At 35.2% G+C, this 16,803-nt stretch overlaps 1 protein-coding gene across 1 annotated transcript; it reads left to right on the top strand.

The window, feature by feature from the left end:
- The first annotated feature begins 205 nt into the window (after positions 1-205).
- LOC140961149 (uncharacterized) lies at positions 206-1,511 on the top strand. Its single transcript, XM_073419445.1, has 3 exons — positions 206-325; positions 629-732; positions 1,287-1,511. Exons 1-3 carry the CDS (start codon positions 320-322, stop codon positions 1,378-1,380), a joined length of 204 nt encoding a protein of 67 aa, XP_073275546.1. The 5' UTR covers positions 206-319; the 3' UTR covers positions 1,381-1,511.
- The last annotated feature ends 15,292 nt before the right edge of the window (positions 1,512-16,803 follow it).

The following is a 16,803-nucleotide window of genomic DNA, read 5'->3' on the forward strand; positions in this document are numbered from 1 at the left end:
AGGGTTATTTTCATTACTGAATATGGTTTTGGTTTGAATTATTAGATCAAAAGAAATATTGAATCACAAAGAGGTCATTTTAAAAAAAAAAGAATTGAACAAAGTTNTAGGTATTGATCTGGAATTATCTTTATAGCACATATATTTGATTGGTCTACATCTTTATATATATATATATATATATATATATATATATCACACACAAATTTCCCAATAATATTAAAATCAATCTTTCGAGCATCGATTGTTGGCCACAATTGTTGGTGCGGTTTGCTGTCTACTCTCCGTCAGCGGACTTTTCTTCTTTCGCTTATTCTCCATGACTCATATCCTTCCATGATTTTTCTCCCTTTGTCCAAGAATTCAACGTTTTTTCTTGCATATTATTCCCCAAGTTTTTTGCACTGTATGATTTGGATCTGTTGGTTTTCTTGCTTCGATGATGAAAGATTTGATTAAATAAACTAATATGGTTTTGAAGGTGATTCGCTTACGTTTGTGCTGAACCTGTGTTTTCTTTTCATTTTTTGAGTATTTGTTCATCTGGGAATTCGATTAATCTTGATTTAATTTGTGGAATTTGTTATTATTTATTTGTTTTTTTGGGTATTTTCTTAACTGGGTTTCACGTGGGAACCAAAGAGACCGTGATAGAGAAAGGGCCCAAGCTCGGGGTACTGGTAAAGGCAAGCAAAAAGATGATGGGTTGACACCTGAACAGCGCCGCGAAAGGTATTTTTATTTTCTATGATTTTTAAAAATTTTAAGATTCGATTTTTTTTTCTTAGAAGGTTAGATGTTTTGATTATGGTCTTAGTTTCCACCATACTTTATTTTTTTATAGTTTTTGTTTAGTTTTAGGTTCATTAAGCATTGTGAGTGGAATTATATTCCAATTATGGCATGATTTGGTCAGTTTTGATTTTTTTATTCCACCATGTCTTTTTGATGTAAGTTGACTCTGTTAGTGTTTGAAATTAGCTCTGTAATCATGGATACGGAAATCTTAATGTAATGCTCTCCAGTTTGTGTGTCTTTGTTAATTAAATATAAACAATCCGAATTTTGTATGTAAAGCAGAACCTCCAAGAATACACTAAGCCATCGTTCCAGTTTATAATCGACGGTTTGTCTCTATTTTCGCTCCATGATCCATCAATGTATTTTTTTGTTGTTATGAAGAACTGCTTTAATCATTTGGTAGAGGTTATATTTCACATTAGTTTTGATAAATTATTATTTCATAGCAAGATGTATGTATAATGCATCTGTGTGTGTTTACATAGGGACGCAAAGGCGCTTCAAGAAAAAGCAGCAAAAAAGGCGGGTCAGGCAGCATCAGGAGGTGGTGATACTGGAAGTAAAAGCAACAAGAAATAGGGAAGCATTCCTCTATTGATAACTTCCCCAATTTCATGTTTGATGCTATGTCATTGTTCTCCTTTCTCAATAAGATTGTAAGAGCCGAATTTATAAAGTTATTATATGAAAGATAATGGGTTGTTGGGAAACATTGTCTCTTTCCTATCTCGGTGAATTCACTTTTTTTTTAGTTTCTAAAATGATTTTGATATTTTGTTTGACGTAAGTCGAAGGAGTTTGATATCTTCATTAAGAGTGTGATTTATAAATTTGACAGTCAGTGTTGTTAACTTTTCTGCTGAAAGTATGTGTGATATCTTCATTAAGAGTGTGATTTATAAATTTTACAGTCAGTGTTGTTAACTTTTCTGCTGAAAGTATATGTATTACGTTCTATTCAGCAGTTGGCTCGCAGTGTTTGTAAATTATACGAGAACATCTGGCCATTTATGATATACAATATGGAATGCTTGATGAAATGATTTTTTCTCTTTCATATGCAATGCTACTAAAAAGAGAATTGGAGAATTGTTTGAGCAGTTTTAATAGAAAAAGCTTCTTGCCATGTTCAATGAATCGGAGTTTGATAATGATCATTTTGAAGTTTTGATATGGCATATTTTTTATAAGTCACGAGTTTATGAGGAGCTTGTCTATTGGTAGATCTCTGGGGACAGAATCATCCTTAGTTTCGTCAAATGCCAGTTTTGCATTTCTATATCTCGTAGGCTACATAGATTAAGGCCTAAAATATAAAGGCGGATACTTCAAAAAGTGCGAGTAAACTGGATTTAAAATTTTCTTTTTTGGGTTAGTTACTCTGTACATTTTGTTTCTTTTTCCTTGGTAGTTTTTATCAGTTACATTTTGTTAATGTTACTTTAATTCTCTCTAGTCCAAATTTTAGTTAAATTGGCTCTTTTGTTGCATCAGAGATTCGGTTTGTTGAGGTTTTTAAATGTGCATTAACGACCATAAAGAATCCAAGCTGGACATATGAAACTAGAATACTGGATGTTAGGTCATCTCTTATATTTGTCTCTTTGGTCTTTACCTCTTTCAGCCTGTGGTTTTGTGTTTCAATCCAATTTATTCTTCCTCTTCTATTGTTTTACGTTTACATTGTCGCAAGTATATTTTTTACAAGTCTACTCCTATATGCGATATTTGAATTTTGGATTATGTTAGCCATGTAATTTAAGGTGTTCTATGTCGAATCTTATGTAGAACTAAGAAATGTACTTGTTTGGTGGAATACTTTCTAGTTATATGATTATCTTATGAAATGTCCTCAATATCATTTCCCATTTGGTGGAATGGGAGCAATGGATGGAGCTGGACTAGTGTGGTAGGATGGTGAAGCAAAACAATAGGGTAGATTGTGACCAACCCGTTCCAGTACACCACTCCTAAGCCGTTGATCCATTTCGCCCTTGTAAATTGCAGATTTCATGCGTTTTTTTTTAAAAAAAATTCAAGAATTTTGAACTTAGTTTGATCTTGATGTGAGTGGTGAAGATCGAATGAACAAAATGGATAAACAAGAAGAGCTTGGAAACTATATGTTTTGGGCAACAATTGATCACTCTTTTGATCATGCACAGTATGGTGATCCCACTTTTAGATTTCATATTAAGAAAATTTCTTTTTCCTTTTTGGTCTTTTACTCGATTTCTAAAGCTAGTTTGGGAGGATGTTTGACTTAGATTCTAAGCCATTCAAGGCAACTTAGAAGTTTCTCAAAATTTGTTTAGTAAATTTCTTTTTAAAAGAACTTATAAGCTATCAAAATAAGATGTTTGACAGCTTATGAGTTATTTCTATAAAAGTTGAGTTCACCTAACTTATTTTTGAAGATCTTATTTGAATATATTTAAAGACTAATTCATCCTTATTAATTTTTTTATATCCAAATCTTATACATACTATCAAGTTAAATTATTTATACTAATGTTGATGAGAATCATAATAGTGGATAGTTACATAAATCTAAAACAGACCGGGAATCTATATATAATCATAAAATAAATGAAAATACATATTCAACAAAATAATTTACGAATAAAAAAATCTTACAAATACACATATTTCCTTCCCATCATCGTCCTTTGATCACTAGAAATTTTTTTCTGAAATTTGGATGTACTTGCTTCTTCAAAGATGGAGGATTTTGTGTTGTATACCCCGAGGCTTATATAAGAACGTAGCATCATACTGTAAATGAAGCAATATTAAAATCCCCAAATCATCGGGAAAAATCGATCAAGGCACATTCTCATACGCACAAATCGTTGAAAACACGTGTATTTTGAATTCTTACATAGCCATGCATGCAACCAGTAATAAAATGAACGGATTGTCAAGTGGTGGTTTCTTCCATGTTCAGTGCAGTAAGAGTTGATTTCAAATATTTCTTCCAAGTTCGGTCTCAATTCGATGATCGAAAATTTTAAAACATTTGGCTCGAATAAGCTCCTCGCGAACTATTCAAACAATTACTCGAAAATAAGTATTCGAAAGGCTCAAAATTTATTTATTTCATATATAATTATATTATATATACTATTTTATTAAGGTTGAGACACTTAAAGTAACTAACTTTGGTATCATGGTCTGTTTTAATAATTATATATATTAATAAAATGTTAAAATTTTAATGGAATTTATATGTAGTTCAGCGAATATAGTCATTGTTTCTTTGGGTTTAGGTTCTAATTCTTACTGACATCATTTTTTTATTCTTTTATTTTTCAATTTATATATTTAAATTACAGTGTAGTCCCTAACTATTTCTTATAATTATATTTTGATCATCTCACTATTTCTTATAATTATATTTTGATCCTCATTTAAATATAAATCAAATGAATAAAAAAAATTATACAAGCACACAACGCGTGCGTCGGTGCACTAGTATTAATAAAATATTACGGCTCGCGAGCGGCTCTCGAACTATCGAACAAAATAATTTCTGCTCGTGTTCATCTCGAGAAAAAGTTCGAACATGTTTGAGTTCGTCCCGAATTCGATAATCTCGAATACGAATCAAATAGTTTTTAAGTCGACTCGAAATTCTCGCGAACCGGATAAGTTCGTTTACACCCCTATTTGGTATGACAACCATCTAAATACCAAAAATAACCTTGAATTCTTCTTTTTAATGCACACGAGAAAAAAAGTCAAAAAAATTGCCAATTATTTTGAATTACTTTACGTTGCATTTGCCTCTCAAGGCAGTTTTATTCATTCACAAATTTCCATAATATGTGTGGCATGTATAACTGTCCGCTTCAAAAAATTTGAAACCAACTCTCTTACTGGACCGAACATGTAATAAATCATCGCTTGACAATCCATTAATTTGATTACTGGCAGCGTGCATGACTATGTAAGAATTCAAAATACACGTAGTTTTTCAACAATTTAAGTGTATGAGAATGTGTCTTAATCTACTTTTCTCGATGATTTTTGGATTTTAGGATTGCTTCATTTACAGTGTGGTGTTATGTTATTATATAAACCTCATGCTAATAGATACACAATACAAAATGTTTAAAAAAATTAATGTTCAAAATTAATTTTCAGGTGATCGAAGGGCGACTTGGGAAGGGAATATTTGTATTAGCTATGTCGTAATTATTTTTGGTCACACGTGACCGCTTATATTTAAAAAAATTAATGTTCAAAACGTTATTGAGCGTCGTATGATTAAAAATCATTCATAGGGCATTTATATTTGATTTGTCTTTGTGTTTAAGAATGATGGACATCAAACCAGTCCGGAATTAGCGAAGTTGGTCCTTCTTGTAAATCCCTATGAACTTTCTTCAACCTTCTAATCAGATTCACGATCAGAGATTTTGTTCCTATAAGAGATTGTACTAGAAAATTAGAAAAAATTGAGTCAAGATTAGATCGCCGGAATTTCAGCACTGGCGAAGTGACAGCACTGGCGAAGTGACGGCGGCGGTTGGGAAGTCTCGGATGTGGGATTTATTTCCCTAGGTAGTCGATGGTTTTTAAGTGAGGGAGAAGGGATATAACATCCGATTTAGCCCAACTGACGTGGAATACAACTTGTCCCAAATTGAGTTTTCTATTCAGTCGTCTTGGCGGCTGGTCATTTGGATTAAGGAGCTGTGAGATATCATCAAAAAACCGAATCTTGCCAGATTTTCAGTTTGGCTAAATTCGAGTTTCAGCTTTCATATTGAGTTAACAACTTTACACTTGAGTAAATATGTTAGAAACACAATAATAAGTTTTGTTATCATCAAAATCAAGATTGTTAGAGTTTCTAAACACAACAAACTGGTAGTCTGACAACTAAAATCTGATATGCTTATCAGTTTTGCTATTCTGCTGTCATTTTAGACTAAAAAACTCCGAAAGATGCTAAAACAACAAAATATGGAGTCGAGAGAAGTGACAATAATGTTAGTTGCAAATCCAAAATTCTTCTCTCTTCCTTCGGCAAACACATATTAGATAAAATCTTTTAAACGATTTTAAATGACATTTTAAATACCATTTTAAAACATATTTAAAAAATCAGTTTTCAAATATTCTTCTTAGAACAGTCTGCTCTGATACTAATTGTTAGGATCAGTTTTGACACCAGCAAGGGGTGTTTCAAACAAAATTCTCTCAATAAGCTGCAATAGCTCGTTCTAAGAATATCAACACCGATGAATTAAATCGAGTTTAATTTTCAAAACAAGTGAAAAATACTCTAAATAATCATTCGTGAAGAAAACTGAAATAAAGCAGTTAAAGTTTTATGACAACTTAAAATAAGCAAGGATCAGTTCGATCTTATATCAGTTCAGTTATGGTGAGAATTTAACCAATATCATCTGAACTGATCAAAACAGTTTTAAGGTAGTTGTAATCCAATAAAACAAGTAAAGAGACTAAATTTGTTTATGGATGTTCGGAGACTTCAAATGCTCCTACGTCATCCCTTGTACATTGCGGGTAGGATCCAATAGATGACTTTGATTTATACAATACTTTGTATAAACCCACTCAGTTTAGGACTTAGCCTACTGTCTAACTTAACTCCTAGCACTCAACTAGACTGAAGATAGCACCTCTCAGCCAGCACTTGTTTAACCTCTTTGTGCGAAGACTGCATGCACAATTTTACCATCTTTTTGCAAGACTCACTCAACTGATCTGTAAGCTCAACTCGTTTGTATGTGAGTGATTGTGTGTGCATGCGTGATAAGCGATCTATGAATAAAACACGAAAGTGTTCTTACACACTGAGGGATTTGTGCTTCTAAACTAAATTGATAACACTTTGAACTGTTCTCTCAAATTTGGACTAGTTGCTTTTAGTAAGCTGGTATGAATTATTCGTGTCCTATCTTCTTTGTTTTTTGTGTATATTATTTTAGTCCTCATACACATGCCTTTCTTTGATGGTCTTCATCTTCTATTTATAGAGGCGAAGCTGATCGTACATTAAGACTCATCAATTATGTCTATTGTAATTTGAATTTGTTTCTCGATATGGTGTCTTCACTTTCTAAAAGCCATTCTGAAAACTTTATACTTTAAGATATGTTGAAACGTTCATTTTCTAAAAGCCATTCCCGAAACTTTATACTTTAAGATTTGTTGAAACGTTCATTTTTGTACATTTTACCAGACAGTTGCTTGTACATTTGTGCAAAGCAGGATTCCTCTTGAAAAGATTTCTGCGAACTGGCCAACTTCAAACTGTTGCTCTGAACTGGTCAGCAACTAGGCTTCGACTGTACTGGTGAAATAAGTTGGCTTGTCATCTTGATCTGATTTCACTGATTCAGTTGAACTAGTCAGCTTGGTTCTTCAGCAGTTTAACTCTTCATCAGCTGGCTTGGCTTCTGAATGTCATCTTCTGAATCACCTATCAGCTGGACAATTAGTTGAACTGGTCTTTCAGATATCAGTTGGACTGGTTCAATTTGGGCAATCAGTTGACACTTTAAGTTTGTGTCTTGATATCTTCAGTTCTGGCTCGGGAACTGATAAGTTTGGAATGTGATTAGTTTCAACTTTCTGCACATATTTAGTAATTTATTAGAAACATAATAACAATTTTTGTTAATTTCAAAATCAAGATTGCGAACATAAAATGTTCCAACAAGATTTTTACCAAGATAGAGGAATTTCAGTCAAACTTCAATTCTAAACTTGACGTAGTTAGCTTTCAACTGACCTCTATTCTCACTCATCTTATGTCTTCGACGGTTGACAAAAAAGGGAAACCGATTCCGAGAAAGTGAAGAAGGAGAAGAAGTCAACTAGTTCAAGTCAGTTTAGAAGATGATTTGTTATGTTTTTGTTCACTGTAGTTAGTTTGTCATCAGCGCCTGCAAATCATTGCATAGCAAGAAGTTGAATTGATTGAAACATTTATTTCAATATAAAACATACTCTTACCATACTGAACAAACCATGTTTTGTAATTTTTATGTTTCAATTAAACATCTATTTTTGTAAATATTGCAAATGCTTTTAGTAAATAAACAATAAAATCAATCTTTATCAAGTATAGAAATATAAATAATGTTTTGAACAAAATCTACAACGTATAAAACATCTCTAAAAAACAAGTTAAAGTTATTGTTTAATATCAAGTAAACGTCTTCTATGGCCTTTGTTGCAATTCTTTCTCTATTGCTCATCCTCAAGAAGGTCTCACCTTCCGTGAGCCTTCTACTTCTTGTCAGCGCTTGCAAATCATTGCATAGCAAGAAGTTGAATTAATTGAAACATTTACTTCAATATAAATCATACCCTTACCAGAACTCTTCTTTGCTAGATATTCTTTATAATTGCACTTCCAATATTCAGGCTTTTTGGAGTGTAAGCAAACATCTTCTATTTTATCAGGGTTTGTGGGCTCTTTAGAAGTGTTTGAATCTTACTTCTTACTTGGTTTGTTTTCTTTGAAGGAGCACAATGTTTCTTCCTCTTTTCTTTTGGGCATTTCTTTGTCCCTGACGAAGAGCCCACGAGGAAAACATGTTTTGCCTTCTTGATGGTAGTTTCATAGCTTGTAAGCATGTTGACCAACTCTTCAAGGCGGGCCTCCAACTTTTTCGTATTGAAGTTCATTACAAACCCATCAAACGATTACGAAAGCAATAGCAGTAGAATGTCCATAGACATATTGTTTGTAATAGCAAGATCCAATCCCACTAGCTTATCGATGAGCCAAATCATCATCATACCATGCTCATGGACCGAGGCCCCTTCTCCAAGGTGTGACGACATGAGCTCTTTGACAGTAACATGCCTTAGTGAGTACACAAGGCTCAATTGCTAAATCATGATCTCGAATAATATCAAACAATCATAATTTCCAAAATGTAGATCCAAATTGCAATCCCTTGCAACCCTCACGTAATTTTCCTCACTTTTGAGGTGGGCCCAATAATAAGATCCCCTTTCTCTTCATGTGTCGAGCCTGACCCATCAATGTTGAACTTTAGTGGACGGTCTCCATGAGATCCTCCAATTAAATGAGCCAAAGTCATGGGAGTTTCACGTAGTTCACATCAAGTATATCAGTGGAAGTCACAAGTTTCTGGTGTCCAAGCCTCCCTAGTAATATGAGCTTGGTCGTAGATAACGTTCATCATGCAACCACCGTTGATGAACTTCGTTTACATTTTGGATCTTATCCAAAATGAGATATTTTAATTTTAATATCTCGTCTCATTATTAACTTTAAATATTGTGCCATCTTTGTATGCTTGTCGGATTTATGAAACTCTTGTTATTATATTAATAATAACACACATTCTGATTATTTATAATATATCACATGTACTATAAATTATAAAGGATGATCGTTTAACGAGAGCTAATTGCTCCATATGAGCCATATATGGATCCATGTCCAAAACCTAGGTAAATGTAGGGATGCAAATGCAACATTACAGAAGTTTTCAATATTTTACATGTTTTCAATCTTCAAAACTCTTGATGATCCGGACCATCCATCTTCAAATCTTGATCTCTCGTTAAATCTAATATTTTTACATTAAATTCCCATTTCACAATGTGATACAAATTTACGAGGTGGGAACATGCTATAAACCAGACTTACTTAAATAATTATCAAATAACTAAAAACATAATATGTAAAATATCTTAACACATACCTAGGAAATTAGTAATGGCTCTCGATCATCTTTTTATCATATAATATCAAATATTATATTAATTCAATAATATTACATATTATCAACTAATCATTTATCTTGAAAATTATCACTAACCGTCATAATTAATATGTTAAACAAATATTTTTATTTAACTTTAATTAATTAAACTTCTTGTAAAAACACTTTTTACCATAAATAATTAAAATCTAAATCTAATTATTTATTTCATGAGAAAATTCCATAATTTAATCAAAATTTATTTTCGAAGGTTAAGTTGATCAATTTTCAAAAAAAAAAAATCATTTTTGACCCAAAAATTTTAAAAACGTCTCGGTACTCCCAAAAATAAGTCCATGTCAGGGAAGGCTGACTGAGACCATATCGAGCACCCTGCCCGAGGCCCTGTATGTACTTCATGAATAGTCGGGCAGCGCAGTTGCCCAGAACAGTTCGAGGCAGCCGAGGAATTATTTTTTTTGTTTTACGGAAAATTATTTTCAAGGTCTGTAATTTTTCAGGAATTTCAAATACGGTTAGAATTAAAATAATCAACATTATTCAAACAATAAAATTCATACGATTTAGAAAAACTATCTCTGATACCATTGTTGGAATACTGTTTTCTCGCATCCAATGTGCAACAGTCATTTAAAAATTTTTGTTTTGACGTTCCAAACGTTCCTTGGGCGTCATCTCATATGAACTAAAATATTCATAGAATGTTTAGAATTGTTTACCTTTGTGTATTTAACCCCGAATCCGAATATTTTGATTTTTAAGCGGATATAGCACTTCTTGTAAATCTCTTCGAACGGATATCCATCATTTGATCGTGTATTTAACCCCGAATCCTAGAACTTCTTGTAAATCTCTTCGAACGGATATCCATCATTTGATCGTCTAATCGGCTGCACGATCAAATACAGAATTGCTCGTGAAGATTGCACTAGAATTCTTACACGAATTTGCGTTGAGACTAGATAGCCGGAATTTCAGAGATCTGGCGGTGACAGGCGGCGCATGGTGGAAGAGGGAAGGGCGGTCGAAATTTTTTTGCAGAAAGAATCCAAGGGGCCGAAACTTTGAGATGGGGAGAGAAGGAGAAAATTTTAGTGGTCAAAATTTGTGTACAAAAACAGTCTTATTTCATACGACCCTCAATAAAATATTTATAGACTTTGATTTATAATCACATCAAGAGTTATATATATATATATATATACATATGTGGATATGTATATATATATGGAGATATTAATACATTTATACCATACATATCCACATATGTACATGTATAGACATATGTGTAAACTAATTTTCTCTGATCCATTTTTTACAGCTGTCAGTTTTGTGAACTCCTTCACAAAAACAGACAGTTTCACTCTCCTCACTTATTCTGCATTTAAGTTAACTTGCACAACATCAATTACATAGGATCCATTTATATACTCTTTTATAAGAAATCTGTTTTATTTCTATCAAACTACATTCGCTAAATTCAAATCCTTGAACTTGACAAACTCAACAGGAACACAGAATCCGATATTTGTGTGACCATCAATGTTTGTTCAGAGATACAGCTAGCCGTGAGTTCACAACTTATTGGGATTCAAAATAACATTTATTCTTATTCGTACTAACTCTAATTAGCCTCATTCTTTCCATCAACCCCTTGATCAAGAATGTAAGAACTCAAGCCTGATTTTACTCATCGGATCATGGTAAAAGTGTCTAGTAGCATCGCCCCATGATCCCATAGGTATCACTGATAGTGCCTGCAAGAACTTTAAGTTATGGTTAGCGTACAATGTGGTCCTCTCAACTCATATATCCCGATCGAATTTACAACCATTAGTATATCTAGAGTTTCATTTGAATTTAATAACGATGTGATTTATCTATGGTATGCGCAACTTAGGAAACATCTTTCTAAAATATGCATGTCTTACTTTGGTCAGGTATTCTTTGCACTATTAATTCATCAGAACACATAGGATATCTTCGCCTGTCAGCAAACTGTGAATCCCTGACTACAATACATTTGCTCCTACGTATTTCAAAATTACACTCAATCTCGCCACTTGATGACCCTCAATAGAGTCGGTAAACGGATCAAAATGCATGCTAGTACGTAGAGTCTCTATGTTGTCTCAGGTCAAAAGACTAATAGTGTACAATCATAACCGCTGAATATTACACTCGATAAGTGATAACCTCTTGGACACTCCGATAGAGCATTTTTATTTAATTTATACTAGATTTTTTTTACCTAAACCATGCATAATTAATTTATAAAAAATAAACTAGCATAAATAATCAAATAAATGAATTCCATAATATCCAAAACCATTCATGCGGAATAAGTAAATAAAGCAATAAAAGTCTAAAATCTAACTCAATAAATTCTAGTATCTTAACAGTCTACAAATAAAAGTGATAATCCATAAAATCATCAAAAGTCTTTAACATATGCGCAATTTCTAGGTCCTTGGGTATGCACTGCGCCTCCCGGATTACTCGATAGTCCGTACCTCACGACTCAACATCATCACCACCTGCAATCATTCAAACTTAGTGAGTCTAATGTGTAATGCCTGAGATTTTATTACGGTAATTTGAGATTAATTATCGATAAATTGATGTGATGATAGTCAGATCAAGTTGAGAGCTAATTTAAAAGGCATCGAATTGAAGATGGAATAGCAATGCATATACAAGAATGGTCGGGCAGTGTTTTACGCGCACATGCGCGAGAGGCTTATCTCGAGGACAGAGGACCTCGCGCATATGCGCGAGATTGGGCGCGCCTATGCGCGAGGAGATGTCTTGATGATGACCGAGTCCAGAGAATGTGGCGCATATGCGCCAAGAGTTGGCGCGCATATGCGCGGGGTATTCGGTAGCCAAATGTGGATTCCAGAGAATATCGCACACATGCGCGGAAGAAATGCGCGCATATGTGCGAGCTGCCGAGAAGGAAAATGCCGGGAAAGAGATTATGGCGCATATGCGCGAGACTTGGTCGCGCATATGCGCGAGAGGCAGAATGGCATGTGGGGCAGAACCTCCGGCGCATATGAGACGCGCATATGCGCGCGGCATGCAAAATGAAAATAAGCCACTTGCCCCTCACCATGCGTTGATATATATATATATATATAGATTACCTTTCTTCAAGGAAATGTCAAGAATCGAGTAAAGCTTCTGGAGATTTTGAAGTTTGCGGAAGATCCGTCCGTCCGATTTTGAATCCGATTTCGGTACTGTGTTCCTATTGACGCAGGCTTCAATTGGACGTAATTTTTATTACGTTTTGACATGATTTGAAATTATGATATTCTCAGAATCAGATATGATTGATATATGATGTTCTTGACATGTTAGACATCGTAGAATCGAATTCAAATCGAAGAACAGATTGATTATGGAATTGTTATGATTTTTCAGATTATATTGATTGAAATTGAATAGATTTGGATTATGGATTGATTACAGATTGTATTGGATAGGGGTTATGATTGGTAATTGATATTTGTTGGTATGGTATTTACGGGGATATTGAGATTGTGCCGTTATGCCGATGATTTGAATTAAATTCAGATTAATCAGATTCAGTATTGAATTGAGAATGGAAGGTTGATATTATTATTCTCGATATGTCCTTTCAGATTTACAGAGACAATCTTGAGTTCAGAACTTCCGTTTCTTCATACCGAGACTCCAAACGAAAGGTATAAGTCAATGTGGTATTGGGAGATCGACACAAGTAGGATATACTTGTGTTTCCCTAAATCACATACTATTTGTTATTATTTGCATTGATTTGATTTGATATGCTTGTTCTATTGATGTATAGAGAGCATGTGTTAGACGAATATTAGACGAGTGATCTTGTGACAGAAGTACCTGATAGTGGCGGGATCGCCACGGGCACATTGCACGATGTCACAAGATAGTGTATTGGCGATAGTGCCACAGTCTGTGACGGATAGGTCAAGACACTGGATGTTTGGTTATATCGACGTGGATAGAATCGGAGTTTCTTCTATTACTGTTGGTCGATATAGGAATACCAACGTCTGGAAACCGGGATCCCTAGACTAGGATTGAGTCTAGTCTGAGTCGTGGAGTCACGAGTATGATTGATAGTTTGATATTAATTATGTTTCAGATTTTGATATATATCTGATATCTGCTTCATGCTTTATATTAATTATATGATTGCATGTTTCGTTGATTTATACTGGGATTTATTCTCACCGGAGTTATCCGGCTGTTGTCGTGTTTGTATGTGTGCATGACAACAGGTGGGACAGGTTCAGGGTCGAGGAGATGAAGAGAGAGATCGTGATTAGAGTGGAGACTACGGACTTGATCTGAGATAGGGTTAAACACTTGATATTTAGTAGTTGAACCTTAGTTTGTAAATGATTGTATATAGTACAAGACTTGTACTTTACTTTTATACTGATATGTATAGTAGAGTGATTCCATTACGTTCCGCATTTGATATTATATTTAAAAAAAAAAATTTAGACCCTGTTTATTATAATTGATTAATTAGTCCCAATGACGATTAAGAACATGATTAACGTTCGAGTCCTCACATAATGACTCAGCATGCTGAAACCTAATATAGCAAGTACGTAAATATACACTCTCATGCATAAAAATTACTTTTACTAAAATATATTTTTCCATGCCATCATGAAACCTTCAAAATATGCAACTTTTTAAACCATGCTTAACTATGAAAATTTTTCCATTAAAAATTATCATTTTTAAGTGAAGTCCGATCCTCGAAAGTGACAACATTCATTCGATTGATCAATCTATAAACCATAGTACTAGATCGCCGGGTTCAACATCCACTTCTTTGACAATCTCATCGACTATCATAAAAACAACTTCACCAATCACTTTTTCAACGGATCCATTATCATTGAGATTCCCGCTCTCGTTTTCGACGGTTCACTCCCTTTTGTCATTGCAAGTTCACTGTTCCCGTTTTCAACGGATCACTTACTATTTTTCGTCACGATCAATTCACATTCCTCAAAAATATTTTTCTTTATTTTAAAAATTCATAAAACATTCATAACTTTCCATATTCTTTAAAATTCTAAAAAATAACTTATATCATTCGTAAACATCGAGATTGTTAAAAATAGCATATACGTTAAACTTCTAAAAATAGCATTGTTGAGATGCAACCAAAGTCCTACATTGGAAGATTTAGAGAAAGATCATGGGTTAATAAAGATGGAATGATATCTCCATTGATATGAGGCCTTCTGGGTGGTTCCAAAAGCAAAACCATGAGGGTTAAAACCCAAAGTGGACAATATCATACCAGTGTGAAGATATCCGGATTCCATTGGTCCTAACAAGTGGTATCAGAGCCAGGTTTAGATCGAGCCGTGTGGGCAGAATCCTAGATACCTAAACGAAGGAGGTGATGGCTCCCTGTAAAAATCCTTGATTAAACTCTCGAGGTGGTTTATGCTCCCAGTATTCATGTAAGGCGTGCGCTCCAACGCGGTGAAGTGGAGTAACCTCGATTGGAGGACGAATAAGGCTTGAGGGGAGGCTCGGACCATGAGAATAATAGTAGAAATTCGTTTGAGGGGAGGATTGTTGGGATGCAACCAAAGTCCCACATTGAAAGATCTAGAGAAAGATCATGGGTTAATAAAGATGGAATGATATCTCCATTGGTATGAGGCCTTTTGGGTGGGTCCAAAAGCAAAACCATGAGGGTTAAAACCCAAAGTGGACAATATCATACCAATGTGGAGATATCCGGATTCCATTGGTCCTAACAAGCATGTATCATGCATATGATTTAAAACTTCTAAAAATAACATTTTACATGATATGGAATTGTTTTAGGAATTTGCAAACCGCCCTCGTCTTTCCTCGAATCGACCGCATATGCTTCAACGTTATGCTTACCCGGACGACCTTAAACTTTGACTCAAGGAGACGACTCGATTTCAAAACTTTAAAAACTCCCAAAAATATCCAGTAGCTTGCTGTAAATTCAATCTTAAGACAAACGACTCAATTCGCTTATCGGATGACTTGTTTACTACCGTTTTAGCGTTTTTGGTTTAAAAAAATGACCAAACTACCCTTCTGACTCGAACCAACTCGAGACCAGACCTTTTATAACATCCTAAGACTCAATATAAGCTGCTGGAAGTTCCCAAGCCCAAGCCAAACCCGAAACATGAAATAAAATTTTAACCTAGGCTAACTTCGCCCCCCTTTTTTTGACACGTTCAGACAAATTACGACCCCGAATGGACCAAGGCTTGAAACGACCCTGAACCAAGTCCTAGACCCTTTTCTTTGACCCTAAAAAAGACCATGATCAGGTCTTTCCGGACACAGATCAGACGCCCTTAGCCCTGAAGCTCACGCACCAGCAGCGCACAAATGCATCCTCACGCTCACCTTGGCTTCCTCGCGCACCAGCTGTTGTCCTAGCCCTTGTCTTGCCCCTTGGCCCATACCAGCCCCTTACCATGTCCCTAAGTAATGTCCCAAGCCCCTGGTTCAGCCCTTTCTACCATCCCATGGCCCGAATAACCGCACACACCCAGCCAACATGGGCAGTTTCTATAAATTCGGTCGCAGCGCTTTTCCCAATGGTCCAGGCACTGTCCGAACATCTCCTAGCCCTTTCTACTACCATAACCCTTCCCTCAGGATAGCGGCTAGGACCCCATGCAGCCACCATGGCCGATGGAACCTGGCCGACCCCCCTTAAACCTCACGGCTTGCACGTGTTTGACGTCCAGGGCTGAGCAGCCCCCTTATGGCTTTCAGTTGTGACTTTTATCCCTTCAAATCTCCTCGTAAACATCTACACCAGCCCTTGGAACCCTCGGTTTGCATCCTTCCCTCAACAATCTTCAAGACTTTAGGATAATCTTGATGGAAACAAGAGATGCACATGCATGACATTGAAAACTATCATCTTTACAAACTTTTCACACAAAATCAATTGCATACAATACTATGGATTGAATGCTGCATGAAAAATAGTTTGAAAAAATGCCTTGTTCCTTTATTCTTACAAAGTATGAGAGATGGTGCGGCGAGAGACGAACGAAACGTAAATCTTCTTTCCTTCCTCTCCTCTATGGTTCGGCCTCCTAGAGTCCTAGTATGTGTGTGTGTGTGTGCGTGTGCGCGCTGCAAGTGTGTGTGTAGGGGGGGTGGGGGACGTGAATGAGGGGTGTAGGGTGGGTAGGTTTTATTTAATTAA

Source organism: Primulina huaijiensis, chromosome 16 (assembly GCF_012295235.1).
Source record: "Primulina huaijiensis isolate GDHJ02 chromosome 16, ASM1229523v2, whole genome shotgun sequence".
NCBI lineage: Eukaryota > Viridiplantae > Streptophyta > Magnoliopsida > Lamiales > Gesneriaceae > Primulina > Primulina huaijiensis.